The sequence below is a fragment of the Pelodiscus sinensis genome, chromosome 6 (genome assembly GCF_049634645.1).
Source record: "Pelodiscus sinensis isolate JC-2024 chromosome 6, ASM4963464v1, whole genome shotgun sequence".
Classification (NCBI taxonomy): Eukaryota; Metazoa; Chordata; order Testudines; family Trionychidae; genus Pelodiscus; species Pelodiscus sinensis.
The window spans coordinates 70,960,321-70,980,002 of record NC_134716.1 but is presented as its reverse complement, the minus strand read 5'-3'; the positions used below and the strand labels follow the sequence as shown (position 1 = coordinate 70,980,002).

General features: G+C 42.7%; 1 protein-coding gene across 4 annotated transcripts in view; it reads right to left on the bottom strand.

The window, feature by feature from the left end:
* Positions 1-19,682, bottom strand: part of ELL2 (elongation factor for RNA polymerase II 2) — a 75,772-nt gene that overhangs the window by 31,529 nt on the left and 24,561 nt on the right. For 3 of the 4 annotated variants that reach the window (XM_075932106.1, XM_006118674.4, XM_075932105.1), the window contains 2 exons: positions 7,596-7,717; positions 3,091-3,254 (listed from right to left, as the gene is read on the bottom strand). In XM_075932106.1, coding sequence (XP_075788221.1) covers positions 3,091-3,175 — 85 coding nt within the window. In that variant the 5' untranslated portion in view covers positions 3,176-3,254; positions 7,596-7,717. Of the gene's footprint in view, positions 1-3,090; positions 3,255-4,110; positions 4,190-7,595; positions 7,718-19,682 lie in introns of all 4 variants that reach the window. The other variant, XM_075932107.1, reaches the window with a different exon arrangement.

Genomic DNA, 19,682 nt, shown 5'->3' with positions numbered 1-19,682 from the left:
ACTAGGCAAATATAACTTAAGATAGGGCCACGATAAGGTGGGTGCATAATTGGCTGGATAACCGTAGTCAGAGTTGTTGTTAACGGTTCTAAATCCTGCTGGAAAGGGATAACAAGTGGAGTTCCTCAAGGGTCTGTTTTGGGACCCGTACTGTTCAATATCTTCATCAATGATGTAGATATTGGGATAGAGAGTACGCTTATTAAGTTTGCAGATGATACCAAACTGGGTGGGGTTGCGACTTCTTTGGAGGATAGGGACATAATTCAAAATGACCTTAGCAAGTTAGAGAAATGGTCAGAGGTAAACAGGATGAGGTTTAATAAAGAGAAATGCAAAGTGCTTCACTTAGGAAGGAACAATCAGTTCCATACATACAAGATGGGAAGCGACTGTCTAGGAAGGAGCATGGCAGAAAGGGATCTAGGGGTCATAGTGGACCACAAGTTGAATATGAGTCAACAGTGTGATGCTGTTGCAAAAAAAGCAAATATGATTCTAGGTTGTATCAACAGGTGTGTTGTAAGCAAAACTCGTGAAGTCATTCTGCCGCTCTACTCTGCACTAGTTAGGCCTCAGCTGGAGTACTGTGTCCAGTTCTGGGCGCCACATTTCAAGAAAGATGTGGAGAAATTGGAAAGGGTACAGAGAAGAGCGACAAGAATGATTAAAGGTCTAGAGAACATGACCTATGAAGACAGGCTTCGGGAACTGGGCTTGTTTAGTTTGGAAAAAAGAAGATTAAGGGGGGACATGATAGCGGTTTTCAAATATCTAAAAGGGTGTCACAAGGAGGAAGGAGAAAATTTGTTCCTCTTGGTTTCTGAGGACAGGACAAGGAGTAATGGGCTTAAAGTGCAGCAGGGGAGGTTTAGATTGGACATTAGGAAAAAATTCCTAACTGTCAGGGTGGTCAAATATTGGAATAAATTGCCAAGGGAGGTGGTGGAATCTCCCTCTCTGGAGATATTTAAGAACAGGTTAGATAGACATCTGTTAGGGATGGTGTAGATGGAGCTTGGTCCTGCCTTGAGGGCGGAGGGCTGGACTCGATGACCTCTCGAGGTCCCTTCCAGTCCTATTATTCTATGATTCTATGAGGTTGACGTGGACATCCCTTAGGGGAGGATTTATTCAAGAGGATACTATGTATTCTAGAGATGAGGCGATGACAGAAGTAGTAAAGATACAGGCAGGAACTGAAGAGAAACAGTCAAACCAAAAAAGTTCCATTCAGTTACATCACAAGGAAGCAGACAACTAAATATTAGCAAATACTGTAAATGCACATCTAAATATCAAAATGAGTGAACTTGAGTGCCTGTTATTAAATGAGGATATTGATATAATAGGCATCATAGAAACTTGGTGGAATAATGATACTTAATGGGTCACAGTAATACCAAAATACAAATATATAGGGATGATAGAACAAATGGCACTGGTGGAGGAGTGACACTAAACTCAAATAGTAAAAACTGTAAATAAAGTAAAACTTCCATAGAATTTATAGAATTGTTATGGATATAAATTCCATGCTTGATTAATAAGAATATAACAATAGCATGTACTAGCAACCATCTGACCAGGATGATGGTGATAATGACCACAAATTAGGAAAGGAAAATTAGAGAGGCTACAAAACCAGAAATCCCAATAATAATGGGGGATTTCAACTATCCCCATATTAACTGGGAATGTGTTCTCTCAGGACAGGATGCAGAGATAAAACTTCTCAACATCATTAATGACTGCGAGGCCCAGAATTCACAAGGCGAAGACAATTCTTTATTTAGTAAAGAACAGGACTAAGTCCAAGAGGCGAACATAGCTGACTTGATCAGTATTATCAACTAAAATGTAATTAAATTTAACATCCTTGAAGAAAGGAGAAAACGAAAGAAACATACCATGTAGCATTTAACTTTCAAAAGGGGAATCATGAGGAAGCTAGTTGAATGGAAATTAGAAGTAATAGTCACAGGTATGAAATAGCCACAGTCAATATGGAAACTATTTAAACACATCAGATCAGTGGCTCAAACTAAATATACATCCAAATTAAAAACAGAACAAAAACCAGACATAAGAGGACCAGAAGAAAGGTCACCATAGCTAAACCATGAAAGAAGTGGTGTGAAGGGAAAAAAAATCCTTTAAAAATTGGAAGTCAGATTCTACTAAGGAAAGTAGAAAGATGCATAAAACTACGGCAAGTCAAGTAAAATTAGGCCAAAAAAGAATTTGAAGAGCAACTAGCAAAAGCTAAAAATTTCTTGTTCATTTGTAATAAGTACTTCAGAAGCAGGAAGCATGCCAATCAATCAGTGTGGCTACTGGAGGATCAAAGTTCTAAAGGAGCATGTGTACAGGGTTCTGAGAAGGAACATAAATCCCATCAGAATATGCTAGGGAACGAGGAAGGAAAAAGTATTATAAAGTATAGGGAGAAGGAGAACAGAGAAGAGGGGCAGTGTGAATAGGTGATATGAAGCTGCACTACCAAAAAATTTGAGATGATCCGATGTAAGAAGTGTCAGTAGACTAAGTATCAGAGGGTAGCCATGTTAGTCTGAATCTGCAAAAGCGGCGAGGAGTCCTGTGGCACCTTATAGACTAACTGAAGTGTAGGAACATAAGCTTTCGTGGGCAAAGACCCACTTCGTCAGATGCACGTAGTGGAAATTTCCAGAGGCAGGTATAAATATGCAGGCCAGAATCGGGCTAGAGATGACAAGGTGGATCCAATCAAGGAGGATGAGGCCCACTTCTAATAGCTGATCTGGAGGTGTGAATTCCAAGAGAGCAGAAGCTGCTTTTGTAGTTAGCAAGCCATTCACAGTCTTTGTTTAATCCAGAGTTGACTTGTCCACCTCGTCATCTCTAGCCTGATTCTGGCCTGCATATTTATACCTGCCTCTGGAAATTTCCACTACATGCATCTGACGAAGTGGGTCTTTGCCCACGAAAGCTTATGTTCCTACACTTCAGTTAGTCTATCAGTAGACTAAGTAGTTATGGACCTTGAAGACTGTCAGACTTACTACCTTCTAATTGTCTATTAGATTAAAAAATTAGATACAACCATACCTACAAAAGGCCCACCAGGTTTTATGACCTTTGTACTGCGGTTGCGAGATTCTTCTTCTGCCTGGGTCATGCGTTCTCTTGTCATCTGATAAGAATCATTTGTTGCACATACTGTAATTTTATCCTGTATAAATCCCAGACAATTGAGTTGCGAGGCTCCAGAACTAGGAAAGTATTGAAAGAAAATAAATATTTTAATTCTGAATTTAAAACATCTCCACAGAATAAAAAAAATCAAGGGCATTTATGGCAAAGCTTACTGGGCAAAGAGAGTGCATTTTCAATTACACTACACTACACACAACATAGCTCGTTATCATCTAATGGCTTCAAATGCACTTCATAGGGTCTTTACACACAAATTATACTAAAAACCCACTGTACCCTAGTGTGGACACAGTGATGCTGGAGTAAGACAACTTTATACTGATATTAGACATTTCAACAGTATAATTATTTCAATTAAAAAGTAAACTCTTTCAATCAAAATAGTTATATGGTACCAAAACTATACATAATGCATGCCTGAGCTGGTGTCTTAAGCATTCAAAAGACTTTTCAAATTGTGTTAAATTCACTCAAGTGGAAAAGTAACATTTCTGATGATCAAAACAGGCCCTTAATCATTCATGCACTTCTAATTAACTCCCCAAACTTTTAAGGAAAGCCATCAATCTAATTCTGTCAATTTTAGCATTACTTGTAGCTTAACATTTCTGTAAGCCTCCAGTTATTTTTTTTTAAAAAAAAAAACTATTTCTCAACTTACTTTGTGCATTTGACTGCACATCAAACAGTCTACTTTCATAGTTTTCATATTTGTTTGTGTGGGTCTTCCATGCAACAGGGGGACAAACATTTTAAAAACAGTGAAGTGTGATAAAACCACAAGCACTCAAAAGTAGGTTTAATATCTTCTGTATTAAAAACTGACTAGACGTGAAACTCAACATCTCTTCAAGCATTATGGTTCTTCAAGAACAATAAAGTCTGCATACATGGATTAAAACTGTGCTATACCTTTAACTTTTTATGGAGACAGTTGTTCCTCAAAAAGTTTTCATATATAAAGTCCCTGTACCATACAGCGCAGAGGAGACTGTTCAAATTCAAAACAATTACTGTTTTAAATCATTGGACAAAAACAGCATAAATGCCTAGTAAAGCCATGCTAGTTACAGTAGCAATTGAGTAGCTCTGATCCCACAAAAGGACAATGACTTTAGCTGACCTGCAACATTTTTTAAAGCAATCCCACAATTCTCTGCTAAGTATTCTAAATAGAATGGGTAAGGAACATTCAGCACATCATTTCTCCTTAACTTGTTTTATTTTTAACTCCCCTGAAGTCACGCCAGCTAGGTCAAGCTCAGCTTTAACATCCTAGAATAAATTTAAGATTTCACAGCTATTACAGTATCCCATTGAAGTAGTGTGTCATTTCTACAATGGCCAAAATTGAATTTTATAACTATATAACTTTCAAGTTCTTTAGGTTTTTTTGTATCTCAAAGAAAGCACTAGGACCCCATTTCTCAAACTGTGGCGCATGAGCAACTTAGATGGGGGTCATGGAATATCAAAGTTTGAGAACCCCTGCACTAGGATATTACAAAGCCAAGGTAATATCCCTTCCATTCCATTCTGTACAGCAACTTGCACTCCTTGCTTGACTTCTTGAATGCTATCTCCAACCTTCAAGTGGAGCTCAGTATTATTTATTTATTTATTTTTAAAGACTAAGCTTCAGTTTATCCTTTGGCATTCAAACATAAAATTTTCATGTTAATGAATTGCTTGAGATTCTTGATAAACATTTTAGTTATGTCAAACACAAAAGTAGGTCATGCAATAACATACAAAATGGCCACTAATAGTTAAGTTTGGGTGGACTAACGAGAGGGGAATGGGAAAGAAGTAAACGAGACAAGGGATCAGAGTACAAAAGGGATTGCTAGGAAATTCTACAGCCTGGCTTGACTCATTGGCAACTCCAAACCACTGCAGTGTAAAGGTTAAGGTTCTCAACTCCAGTAATGAAGCATCAGGGTTTTGTTATTTTTTTTAAAAGAGTGTTGCATTTTGAAGATGAATTATATAGCATCTTTTCAAAACTGAAAAAATTAAAAATTGTGTGACATTCCAACATGAAATTTCTCCTCAAGTGTTCTAAAACCATAAAAGAACATGTAGTTTCTACACACAGGCTTAGGAACTTCATACTTTTAGCTTTGTCTAGATCAGTGTTTCTCAAAATGGTCCACAAAACCACTTTGAGAAACCTGTTAACTGGCCATGCAAGTTTGTTTATTTACTGGTGCCACAGCGCTCGTGGCTCCTATTGGCTCTGTTTCACTGTCTGCAGCAAAGGGGAGCTGCGGGAAAGCAGCAGCCCAGCCCCAGGGCTAGCTCTAAATTTTTTGCCACCCCAAGCAAAAAGAATTTTGTCCGCAGCCCCTTTTTGTCCCCCACAGTGGCATGAGTGGAGTGGGACTGGGGGTGGGAGGAAGCAGCACTCTACACTCACTCTTGTTCTCAGGTCCCAGTGTGCAGAAGAAACTGGCTGCAGGAGCTTCCCTCATTTCCTAGCGCTGCCTCCCCCCACGTGTGTTCTCCCCCAGGGAGGCACGCTCCCCTCTTGGCCCTAGGCGTAGGTGGAGGGAGCCAAGGCAGGGAGCTGAGGCACTGGTGGAGGCTGGTCTGGGGCACTGTTCCAATGCACATTCCAGCCCGCCGGAGGAGTAGGCGGTGAGCCCCGCGGAGGCTGTCCCGAGCGGAGAGCCCCGCGCCTAGCTGCTCGGAGCCTGCGCCTGGCCAAGGCGTGCTGAGAGCTCTGCGCAGGCAGCCCCGAGGTGCGGGCTGGCTGAGAGGTCCATGGCTGCAGGTACTGGCAGCTGCTCCCGGGGGCCACCACGGGCTCAGCCGGCCATGTGTGCCCCAGGGATCTGCCCCCCGGGGAGTGGTGGAGTCGGCACCTGTCCCGCTGCCAGGCTGGCGGGTCCCCAGAGTGCGGGGCCGGGGTGGCTGCAGCTGGAGGGGCGGGGGGAGGATGGCGCTCGGGATGCCCTAGGGCATGGCAGCCAGTCCAGGCCCACGAAGCTTCCCGCCATCCTGGGAGGAGCCAATGCTCACCCAGCGCCTGAGACCCCTGCACTGGTACAGTCCGCTTCCTGCCTGCCCAGCCGAGGAGCCTTCCCTCCCTTTACTCTCCCCTCCCCAGCGGAGGGAGAAGGGACGGGTGGGAAGCAGGGAGGGAGAGTCAGGCAGCCAGGCTCCCTCAGGGGCTCGGCACAGCCTGGCGCCGGGGTCTCTGTAGCTAGAGGCAGGACTCACTTGTCCCTGGTGCTCGAGGGATGGGGCCCTGCCGCAGCTGAGCCCAAGAGGCTGCCGAGCCCCTGAACTCCTCTCCAGGGAGCTGGCTGCCGGGAGCAGCCACCATGGCCGCAGCCTGCCCTGCCGGGCTCAGTGTCACCAGCAGCAGCCACCCTGCCCCGCCTTCCAGGAAGCACCCCAGCACCCCAGGGCCAGGCGCAGGCTCCGAGCAGCTGGGCGTAGGGCTCCCAGCTCGGGCGGCTTCCGTGGGGCTCCCTGCCTACTCCTCCTCGGGCTGGAATGCCACCCCTGGCAATGTGCTGCCCCAAGCACGTGCTTCCTTCGCTGTTGCCTAGAGCCAGTGCTGCCCAGCCCACACCACTTTCCGTGGCTCCCTTTGGCTGCAAACAGTGAAATGGAGCCAATAGGGGCCATGAGGCTTTGTGGACCACTTACAGAAACACTGGTCTAGACTTAGACCAAAACTGTAATTTATTCCAATATATAAGCATGGCTATTTATATGCAAGAGTTTTAGCTCAATTTCCTGATCAGTATGCATAGCTATGCACCAGTGACACATTCTAATATTATAAATTAGCCAAGGAGTGAGTCTATAAAACAAGTTTCAATTTATAATATCAGAAACACCAATGTCCTCAATCCATTTGTAAGTTTCTACTCCAACATGGTACAGCATTCTTGCCTGCATAGATGAAAGTGAACGGTGTATTACCTTGTTACAAATCCAACTATACAGTGTCGAGGAATTGCTGTGATGTAACCAAGGTCCTAGAACAGGGTAGTCATGAAATGGTGGATATGATTTTTGATTAGTGCAGTAGTTCTTAAAAATCCTTATCCATCACAGTCAAGAGAAACCATGCTAGAAACCTGTCAAGTATAGCTGTATCCAAACAGTAGCAGCACAGTTGTAATCCTAGCATTGTCAATACTGCCTACTTTTTAAGTATGGCACTAGTGAGGTGAGAGAGTACTCAGTTTAATTTTGGAAAGTCAAACAAGAACAGTAATATATAAAAGCAGGTATTTATATTTTATAAAAGGCCATACTACTATAACTAGAGGTTATATTTTACTATAGTTTGAAAAAAAAGTGTTACAACTTTTCACTCTGAGATCACACAACAAATGTAGTATTTTCTTTCAGGACAAAATTTAATTATTGCTTACCTTGAAACAGTTTGCTGGACACAATCAAAGCTTCCCTGAGGATTATCTTTGCCAACATTTGACAAGTAGAAGTTAAAGTTATGCACTTCATTTGGGAGATCAGCTTTGGGAATTTTGACAAGCTAAAAGATAAATATAAACTGAAGCTTTACATGTGCCCAATGCTATGTATACAGTACTTTTTTAAAACTTAAATCCAAGTGCAGTGATAAAGTGCACTTAACATTTGTGATATGTCTGCCAAATTGTTACGTTATGCATATGTTAACTCATTTTAACTAACATTCTTTCCTTTGAAAAATAATCTTAACAAGATACAAGACTATACCTGTAGCTGTACAAGTGAAACCCTTTTCAATTCTACAATAAGTAGTCCTAGTTCAGCATGGTACCTATGCACTTGTTTAACTTTGGTCATGTGAATAGCCCAACTGTCTCCAGCAGACTATTAGTGTACTGAAAATTAAGCATTGGTCAGGTGCATTACTGAATGAGCAAAAGCCATACTTTTTGGCCAATCAAGAAAACACAGCGTAGCAGAAGTAGAACCTGCAACACATTGTTTCCGAGCTTTTAAATAGCAGCTAATCCCAGTGTAATTTAGACTGAACTATATGTCTCGAATAAAAATTTAGGCACACAAACCATGAAGAAGGGGAGGAAAGAAAACAAGAAAATTGTTTAGAAGACTATCATAAATAGCTTAGGTATATGGATTTGTTTAAACTCTCCTGAATTATAAGCCTGTCGAACAAATACAGTACTTCTACCTATTTTATAAGAAACTTGATTTGAAAATACATCACCCACAGCTTTTTGCACAAGGAATCACAAGTCAGATGATACGACTTTCTTTCCTGGTTCAATACACTAAACCTATATGCTTTGTGCACAGTACAGAACATTCTGCATACTGAAGATATAAAAAGTATCAGTTTCACATGATCAATAGAATGCAAAGCCATGTGATGCATGCTTTAACATGCTGATCTACAAAAGCAAAAATAAAGCTGATGCTTTTGCATACTATATATTTTAAGTTACATTTATTTAGCAGACTAAGATTCTTGTGGTATTTATCTGAAGGATCAACACATTAAATAATTTATTCTGAAGCAAAATACTTTGTTTACTTAAAGGCAGCATTCAAAATGCCCTTTTTGGAATTCTCCTCTGAAACACACGTTTTATTTTGCTTAAATTGGCCAACGGTCATGAATAGAGTCAACTTACATAACTAGTACAGTATGTGATTTTCTTCCTTGAAATGAAAGCCTATGAAAATAGTTATTGCTATTTATGGTTTGATCGCCAATGTTGCGCAAAGCACATCAGACAATTGCTGACCTGCAGAGAGAAAGATAGGGACTAAACCTGCACGCCGTTCAGCTATTTAAAGTCAAAACATGTATTTGTCCTATTCAATAAAATGCTGTACACTAAAAAAAAGGATTTGAGTGAAGTAGTTTAATTAGCAAATACAAATCTTGGATTATATATTGGAATCTGTTTTAACAGCTTACCCTCCCAATTGAGAGACTCGTAATAATCAGCTATAAAAAATAATCAGCTATAAAAAAAAACCCGCAATTGGAGACCATTTTGATTCTGTACCACAGATTTACCTTAAGAGTCTGCAAGACTCTTATAAGAACACTAAAAATATTATGTTGATTTTTCAGCCTATTGTTTCCTAATTAACTGAAATAAGTATTTCAGTAGGCACTGTGTTCAGATTCAGGCACAGAATCTGAAAACACTAATTTTTATGTAGATATTCCCTGCATAACTGATAATTATGTATGAGGTTCTAGGAGACTGTTTTGACCCACTAAAGAGTAAGCTTTCCTACAACTCCCTCTCTTCCCCCAGCTCTGTTTATTTTGTAGACTCTTTTGGCTTTCTCCAAACACTCCATTCCGTTTAAACTTATACTTGAGTATTTTGCCAAAAACAATTAAATAGATTGAAACAGATGACTGAAACCATCTATGCTTTGAGTTTATTTTGAAAGGGCATACACCTTAATACATTGACTGACCGTCTTAAAAAATGCATAGTGGAAGAACCATTTTACATAGTAGAAGCATTTACATAATTAGCATTCCAAAATAGTTACTGTGGGCAGTACAGAAAATACAAATAATCTGCTTATTCCTTCTATTACAGTTTGAAAGTTTATGTATTTAATCTGTGTCACTGGCTGGTAACGTACTTGGTTAAACATAGGACTTTACTGTTGTATAATCTTTGTCCTACTGACTTTGTCCCTTTCACCATGTTCATTTTTATCTTGTGTCTAAACTGAGTTGTAAATTCTTTGAGACATAACCTATTTTTTGCAACATAAAATATAGATAGCATCATAGACGAGGCCAACATCAGATATTTGGCAAGTCATTGGATAGGTCTATATTGCATTTTAAAATTCAAAGCAGTGAGTCTCAGATATTCATTAGGTTGCTTCCCTCATCTCTCAGGTATTACTTCAATCTCATCCACACTGTCAGCCAGCTTCTCTTCATCCACATGATGATCTCCACAAGAAAAGCTTGGTGGTAGTATTGTCAGATGTAAAGATTGTATGGAATTGGTTATTATCCACGTATTGCTCACACTTCAGTCCATGTGTTTCACTAGCCCTTCCAACGGCGTCATGTAGCCATTGAAAAAAATGGGAGAGAGAATAAACCCTTATAGGACACCAAAAGACAGAGCAGTGGCCCAGGACAACCCTTTGGGTTAGCTCAGGTCTTTCCTTTGGGAGCAATGTTAGGGCTTTCCCTAGTAGTTTAGGGGTTTTTTTTTTTTAATTTTTACAATAGTTACTATGCAGATGTATGTCTGAAAGAACTTTACAAGGGAAGTAAAAACCATATTTAAAAGGGACAGTAACGCCCCCCTTTGGAAGCAGTTCCCATTAATGTGACTGAACTATAGGACAAGCTAGTTATTCTAATTTTTAGTGAAGTCAAAGCTATTTTAACTTAAGAAAGGGAATCTACCTTGGCTCCTCCATGTCCAAAACCGGAGTTTTATTAAAAAAGATTTCCAACACAAGTTTACCACTTGAAACCTGAAGACTCAAACTTTCTGCTCAGTATATTTGTGTCTTAGTTCTACCTGTAAATTGGAGGAACCTGTCAGACTAGGATGATAAAATTTGGAACACTCCCATATATACATTCAGGCAGAAACGATGGAGTTCATTCACAAAGTTGTGTAGTTTAAAAAGCCAATATGCACTAAAATCTGACACTAACATACCACCACTTATTACCATCTCAAGCCACATCCAAATTAGTGAATGTGCAAGGGTCTGTCATACAACTGTACTTAAAATAGTAAAATAAAGTTATTCCTAAAGTTTCCAATAAGAGAATGATTGACAGGTTGAATTTCTACAAGCACTTAAATCTTAGGATCTCTTTGTAGATAATGACAGTTATATTATTATCTTGTTCATGAAGAAACATTCTGACGTCTCCTAAAAGGGCTCCTGGGACCCAACTTTTAAGAAGCTCAGACCCAGAAAACCATTTAGGGAATAGCTGGGAAACAAAAGGATTGTGTCTACCCTGCATTTTAAAATCCAAGGCAGCAAGACTAAGGGCCCTGATCTACAGGCTCAGCTTTGCACAACAGTGCTAAAAACAGCAGCGTAGACATTGCGACTCAGGCTGGAGCATGGTCTCTGCAATACAGTCTACCCTCACAGGTTTCAGAGCCTGCTCTCCATCCAGAGGCATACTATCCACAAGCTGTTTTTAATGCCATAGAGCAAATCTAAGTCTGTAAAAGGCTCCGAGGGAAGGTCTACAATACAGACCTATATGGGTATAGCAACGTTGGTCGGGGGTATGAAAAATCTATGCCTCTGAACAACGAAATTATACCAACCTAACTTAACATGTAGAGCAGGCTTGGGCAAAATACGGTCCAAAAGCCAATAGGTCCGGCCCACAGAGGCAGTGGGGAGCCGCAGGCAAGCTCTCCTGCAGCCCCCTCAGAAATACAGTTGCAGGGCATTTTCTCTTTATGAGTCTGGGGGGGGGTGCGGGGGGGGGGGGGGAAGAGACGCTGCTCTCGCCCTCAACACAATCCCATTGGCCAGTTTCTGGTCAGAAACTGGCCAATGGGAGCTGCCTGTTTGAATAATAGGCAGCCATGAAGCACAACGCTCCCACTCAGTTATTCATGCAAGCACATGGCTGATCAGGCAGAAACATTTGAAGCTCTACAAGCATTTAGCTCTACAGCCCCTCCTTTGCCCAACCCTTTGCCCTCCACTCCCGTCCTGCTACTTCACATGCACCCATACGGCATCCCAGATCTGGCACCCCAATCTCCTGCCTGACATCAAAATCCCTTCCTATCCTAAGTCACATCCCAAACCTCTGCACCCCAGTCTCCTGCCCGAGGTCACAACTGCCTCCTCCACCCAAACTCCCTCCTCCCTCTTGCACCCCAATTCCTTACCCAAAGCTCCCTTCTGTACCCAACCTCCATCCCAGACCCCACACTTCTCCCATTAATACCATGGAGGAATGCGGCCCTTGACCAGTTTCCAAAATCTTGAGTGGCCCCCACCATCAAAAGTTATTGCCCATCCTGATGTAGAGAATGCTATATTAATGAGAAGGCTTCTTCCATCAATATAGCTATTGCCTCTCAGAGAAGTGGATTAATTATACTGTAGTAGCATCTTCATTAAGCGCTACAATGGTGCAGCCCTGAGATTCATTACTGTGAATTTTAAAATGCAGTATAGACACATCCAATGACTTGCCAAATATCTGATCTATGGTGCTGTATTTTAGGTTACCAAAAAACCAACAAAAAAGGGTTGTTGCCTCAAAGAAGTTACAACACACTTTAGACAAAAGATAAAAATTAACAAGGGGGAAGGGAGAAAGTCAGTAGGACAAAGGTTATGTAACAGTAAAGTCCTATGTTTAACCAAGTACGTTACCAGACTCTGACAGATTGTTCTGTACAAATATAACATGATTACTAACTGTTTTAATCCTTTCCCACATCCAGTTTAGTACACAAGTGTCTTCCTGTAACTATGCATGGCAAAGGAGTGCCAGATAACAGGATTCATATGGCCAGAAAAATCTCTGTTGATAGTAGGGACGTAAGCGGGTAGTCTCGTCAACTACTCTACTACTTGCATTTACCCCTCCCCTCCTCGCCTGCCTTGCTGCCTCTGTATTGGAAGCAGTGGGGGGGAAAGCAGGAGCTGGTGGGGGGTTCCCCCCCAGCACCGTCTCCGTGGTGCTTCATGCCCCCTCCTGCGCTGCTGCTCTAACAGAGGCAGCAGCATGGGGGAGGCTACCACGAAGCAGCCTCTGCACACATCAGGCCCAGCTGGATCCCCCACAGACTGGGGCTGGTAGACCCTGGCACAAGCCAGGACTGAGCAAGCTCGGCTCAGTCCTGGTTTGTGCTGGGTCCAGGAGCTACCCTTGCTGCAGCTCTGCAGTTTAAACTCAGTAGGAGCCAGCTGCCTGTGCACCTGGCTCTTACTTCATTTAAACCACAGAGCCACAGCAGTGGTAGCTCCTGGGCCTGGCACAAGCCAGGACCGAGTGCCCTCCCTTATCGACTCATCATGTAGTCAATACAAATTGTATCGACTACACAATTAGCCAATTACCCCTCTCAACATCCTTCGTGGATAGTACCTCTTCTTTCCAGCTCTGTACATGGTAGGATGCCCTAGAGTGCTATACCCCATGGAATGCTAATTCTGCCTGGTATGCATGTTCTCTGAGTACTGTCCCTTGCTAAGACACAACAGAATAGCTACCCAGATTTTTCCAAACAGCACCAAAACCATTATGCAGCATGCAAACATGGCTGACACACACAGTTATGTTGTAGGAACACAATATGACTGCTTTTGTTGTAATCAGATCAGATTAAAATAGCAGAAAATAGCTATAAAAAGCATATTGTACTTGTATCAGGTCCTATCTATACACCATGATATTTGTCAAAGAGACAATACATAAAATCTTGTCTATTACCTGTAATCATTGAACAACTGGGGTTTAAATTAAGTGATCTTGTACATAATCTTAAATACTTTATAATTTATAATATAGAAGTTTAAACCAATTGTTACTTGTAAACTGCTGTTAGAAACTTTAAAAAAAAATTAAAAAATCTTGGAGGTCTTGATGAATACTCACTCCCTATCTTTACAACTCAAACATTCCCACTTCCAGTAAATCTACTCTATTTCTCAATAGGAACAAAAAAACCAATGTAAATCAGGAGAAGAAAAAAAAACCCCAATGTACTCTCTCACCGTTAAATGTGAACAAAGCAGCACTCTGAAGAAATGAGTGCATGTTTCAGCAGTTGCTATTGCAATCTTTTGAAATGAACTGTTTTTAGGCTTACCGATTCAGATGCTTTGGTCACACATACATAGTAGGGATGTTAAATATCAGTTAATTGAATAGTTGGGTAGCCTCATGAATTCTTACTGGTTAGTCCACTATTTTATAATCCGTAAGGGCGAGGCCAGCAGCCACTGCCCTCATTCCCAAGGAGCCCCCTGCCACTCCTTGCTGCTGCCTCTGTATCAGAGGCATAAGCTTGGGGTGCCAGATAGAAGTTTAAAAACCAGTTCCCCTCACGGACCAGCTGCCTGTCACCCTGTGTTGTTGCCTGTGATAAAGAGGCAGCAGCGCAGGATGGCAGCAGTCTTTGTCTGGGCCGGCGGGGGGAAGGGGGAAGGCCTGAGCTGGGCTGTCTATCTGCCCAGCTCCTAATACACTTTAAATACAGAGCCACAGCAGGGGGAGGTCCCAAACCTGTTGCAAGCTAGGACTGAACCAGGCTGCTGGCCAGCCTTCTAAAAAAATTTACTGGAGGGGGGGAAAGGGAGAGAAGGAAAGAAATGCGTGTAGTCTACAGCATTAACCTATAAGCTTTTGCTTATAGGTTAATCAGTTAATCGACTACACTATTACATCCCTAATACATAGAACCTTAAATTCACAACCATGAAAGACATGCACAAACATGAAATCTGATCTCCCACCTTCAAATCTGGCCTTCTATGCTTTTACTTACACAACACAAATTTTGCATGGGTGTTTCTGAAATTGGGTGTCTTCGCTCAAAAGGAAGTTCCTGAGGGGTTGTAAGGTTATTTTAGGAGGGATGTGGTAGCGCCACCCTTATTTCTACTCTGCCTTTAGAGCTGGGCAGCTGGAGAGTAACAGCTGTTAGTTGGGTACCTAGCTCTGAAGGACTGTCCCTCAAGCTAGGGATGTAAGCAACTCGTCAACTATCCAATAAGCATATGCTTATCAAATAGCTGACTAGTAACTTTACTAGTTGCTTCTCCCCCCCCCCCCTTCCCTTGCTACCTCTATCACAGAGAGTCAGTTCCTCTCAGCACTGTCTACATGGGCGGGCAAGGACACAGTGGAGAACTGGTGGCACTTATACCTTTGAAATGTAGCAAGAGCGGGGCTCTTGTACATTTCAAAAGCAGGGAGCACAGGGCCAGCAGGGGACTGCTTGATTTCCCCCACTCGCCGCATATTCCCCCGTAGCACTTCTGGGCTCCTGCTGCATTTCAAAGGCGGAGACGACCTTATCGACTAATCGAGTACTCAATGGAAATTCCATCAACTGTTTGATTAGTTGATTAATCTAAATTTAACATCCCTACTTGCAGCATCAGTGTAGAAGTAAGAGTGGTAATATTATACTATGCTACATTTACTTCTATGCTGCTGCTTTCAGAGCTGAGAGAATGGATATGGGCAGCTGCTGACTGAGGGTGCAGCTATGTAGGCAGCAGTTCTATCTTCAGAGCTGGGATCCGAGTGAGCAGCCACAGCTCTCCAACTCTGAAGGCAGTGCTGCTGCCATCAGCAGCACAAGATTAAGTTTGCAGTACTGTAACCCCCTACAATAACCTTGTTACCCTCAGACTCCTTTTTTGTGTTAAGGATCCTTATAATTACAACACTGTGAAATTACAGATTTAAATAGATACAACAATGAAATTTATTATTTTAAAAATCCTATGGCCATTAAATTGACCAAAATTGGCAGTGAATTTGTTAAGGAACTAGACATACATACAAGCTTATAGAAAACCTTTGACATAGACAGATAAACACTCCATATACTAAGCTCTGGGAAGTACTCAGATCTACAGACATCATTATTTAGAAAACTAACAAAAATAAGAGAAATGTATCACCCTATACAGTTATGAAACTGCTAATCAAAATATACATTTTGAAGGTGCTGCTTACCTTTATAACGTCACTCTGGCTCCTACTCCACCCTTAAACATGCAGTTGACTTCTTAATCTTTAAAAAGTGTTCTCAGCTGCCTCTCTTTTGCCATACCTTTGGCTCTTTGAGGGTACCACCTCACCTTCCTCACTTCTATCTGGGATCTTGTACCCTAAATGTTATATTTCTTTTCCTTCAAAAAATCTTCTCTGCCTTTGCATCAACAGGTAAAACTCTGGTCTGCTGCTTTAGTCTGCGACTTTTTTGGCCTCAACTTTCATCTGTGGTTTAGTTACAATACCACATCTGATTTTTTTTTTTTTTGGTCTGCCATTCCAATAGTTTCTCTATCCTTTGTTGAATCTTGTTACTTGATTTCTCATTTCATTCCAGATTAACTTAAAATACATTAGAGAGCTTTTTCTACTATGTGGTCATCTTTTCCCCCCTATCCTAATGCACTATACTCTGTCAACTCCATTAGCTCTACCAAATAATTTCCCTTTCTCCTATTTTGGTCGCGTGGCTTTATGCTCTGCCTTCACAAAAATCAACCTAACTCCTCCAATAAAACATGTGAACTCACCTCTTTCAAAGCAGGTAGAGACTGAACCTCTAAAATCCGGGCCCCTCTTGTCTGGCAACATCTGTGGTCCAGTAGGAACACAGATATTTCTGGATCAAATTGCCCTGGTTGGCCAGGTTCAGAATCATAGACTGGGCTGGGCCGGTGGTGGGGAGCCCAGCCCTAGGTGAGCCAGCAAGGGGGTGAGTACAGCCCCGACCACGGCTGGCAGCAAGGAATATAGCCCCAGGCAGGGCCGGAGGTAGTCAATCTGGCAGCCAGGAGTGCAGCCCCAGTCAGGGCAGGTGCTGAGGGAAGCACAGACTCAGTCCCGGCTGGTGTGGTGGAGGAGCGCAGTCCCAGCTGGGCATGCAGCCAGGTCCAGCACTGTGGTGGGGGGTGGGAAGGGGTTTGCAGCCACTGCCAGGGCTGGAGGCAGCAGAGCCAGCCCCTGTCTGGGGCTAGAGCAAAGGAGGACGGTGGGGAGACTGGAGGCAGCGGCAGGTACCAGGGAGTGCAGGACTACCCAGAAGCAGAGCCTACAGCCAGGGGTCCCGAGGGTGCTGGACAAGGGTCAACTCCTAGTAAACTGCACAGAAATGTTACTACACATTTTGTATTAGTCCTGCTTTCTTTAAACCTAAATTAAATAATCCTCAGAGAACTTCAATGCATAAGTCAAGGATTTTTGGATAATCAGAATGAAAGTACAATGTTTCAACTCAAGATAAACTTTTGGACATGTATAATGTTTGTTTTTCCTATTTGATGTACATTAACAGAAGGTCAGAGAATTATTCAATCAACACTTAAGATATCAGGAACAGCTTGCATATTCTATTCCTGGCTATTGTGAAACAGTAGTTTTTTGGTTTTAAGTTCTATTGAAAGGCTGCTATATATACCCATGGCTGATTACATTTCCCCCCACCCCCCGCAAATAAAATGCATCCATGTAGATCCTTAGTATGCAATGCATTTAAAAAGAATGGTGTCATATTTCCTTTCTCTCTCATTCCCTCAGATTTTCAAGTCAGCAAATACCATATCTCCATATGTCAGAAAGCTTAGATCCAAGTTGGTACACAATCAAATTTATTCTCTTTACCACCTTCTAAAAACAATGAAATCCTTGCCTCAATACTTCATTAGGTATACTTTGTCATTACTAGTTCTGGATGTATATTCCACACAATCACCTAGATCTTGTCTAGACAAGGAAAATAAACAGTTCTTATATACAAGTTAGCCAACATAGTTAAAACACCTCTCCCACCAAGTACAGTTATGGGCACAGTGAAATCAACAACATATCCCTTTACAACTGTCCTCTGGGCTCCAGTTCATACCTTCAAAACGTGGGTCTTTTCAGGGAAAGTTAAACTGAAATTTTCCAAGCAAACAGGTACTAGTGCAGGAGACCAGAGCCTTTATTTTTCTCTCTCACATTATTTCCTCTCACTCCCACAAACTTAAGTGAGGCATATCTTCATTAATGTGCACTGCTACTCCTCAGAGATTGTTCCTCTATAAAGTACCAGAAGAGATCCCTCATGGTCCTTTGCTATAATGTACAACCTCTAACTCAGTGGTGGGCAACCTGTGGTCCGTCAAGGTTCCATATCTGGCCTGTGAGACATTTTGTTTACTGTTGTCCACACACAGGGTTGCCAGATTCTGCTTGTTTCTACACATTCATTTTTTTTCATACACGTGATACACCCTACAAATTCTAGGTACAAACATGCAGTTAGAACTACCCTTATCCTGGAAGACTGTCATGGGACCCACTCACTAGCCTGGGTTGCCCATCACTGCTGTAATACCTCCTTCCTCCCAGCAACACTTGGAGCAGGAAATTCAGCCTTTTTGTTTTCAGCTACCTCTTCCTACTGGCAAAGCTTCTCTTCTACACTCAGCCCAGGCCCACTAAAAAGACCTGTTAAACTGAAAGTTGGGGTCCTATGTATACTTAAAAGCAGAGACTACCTAGGTAATAGGTGGTAGCTGTGTTGATGGGAGAAGCCATCCCATTGACAAGACACTGTCTTCATGGGGAGTAATAAAAACCTAACTGCTTTGTTTCGGAGTGTGGATTTCCCACAGTCCTGAGGCAAACCGTTATAGCAACTAGGGATGTAAAAGACTAATTGATATCCCCCCCCTTTGCTGTCTCTATGGGAGGGAAGGGGTTCTTCAAAGTGGCAGCTACGCACAGCACAGTCCTGGCCAGACAGATTGCCAGTGCAGGCAAAGGGGCACAGCTGCCGGTGGGTTTTGCACACTGGGAGGGCTGGTCTGCAAAGCTCTGCGCAACAACAGGTGTAAATCCCCACATCTAGCTACAGAGTGATCCTCTGCTCTGGTTGTCCCAATTCATAAAAGCCACTTTGCCTCTGGTGCTGCTGCTCCCTCCCCCACACACAAGGGCTCCCTGGAGAACGAGTCATTCTAGGGTGTGGAGGTGTTTGTGGGGCACCTTGGTATCTGGTGCAAGGGTGACTATACAAAGCTGGGCAAGGAGCAAGACCGACAATGTCCCACCCTGTATACATGCAGCCTCTTCCCTTTGGAACGTTCCCTCTTGCTGGGATACTAGATCTGCACAAAAGACCTTAGGTCCTCTAGTGCAAAGTCTTATCCTCACCGGACCATGTTGAGCGCAGGCTTGATAGAGCCCCCACTGCTTGATACACTCCAAGGACTGGGGAACCACTATACTTAAAGACCTTCCCATTTTCCGAAGGGATAGTCCCACGATCCTTGCAGGTTGCTTGGTGATGGTTCTTGTGGGTTGTTGTTTTTTTAACTTTTTCTTGGTTGCGCAGGGAGTGCATGTGGGACTGCCATGGCATACCTCAGTCCTGTTTGGACATGTCCCTCCTTACCGAGTAGGCTGATGTTCACGGAGCTAAATGTTCTTAGCAAACTGCTGCCAGGACACATATTTGGTTCTGTGGCAGCATAAACAACTCACAAGGTTACAGAAGAGAGGCACCAGAAAAGCCATTAATCAGGCAATCTCTTAGGCCTAGGAGAGAGGCTGATGGGATACAAGTGTGTGTGTGGGGGGGGGGGGGGGGCGGGAGGCGAGGGCAGAGCAGAGGAGGCTTTGCACACTGCCCCACCCCCAGGCCCCAACTGGCCTAGGGGCAGGGGAGCATGGGAAGTCTCCTTCCACACCAGAGGCACAGGCACCTAGGAGGAATGGGGGGGGGGGGGGCAAAGGCACTCCCTCACTTCCA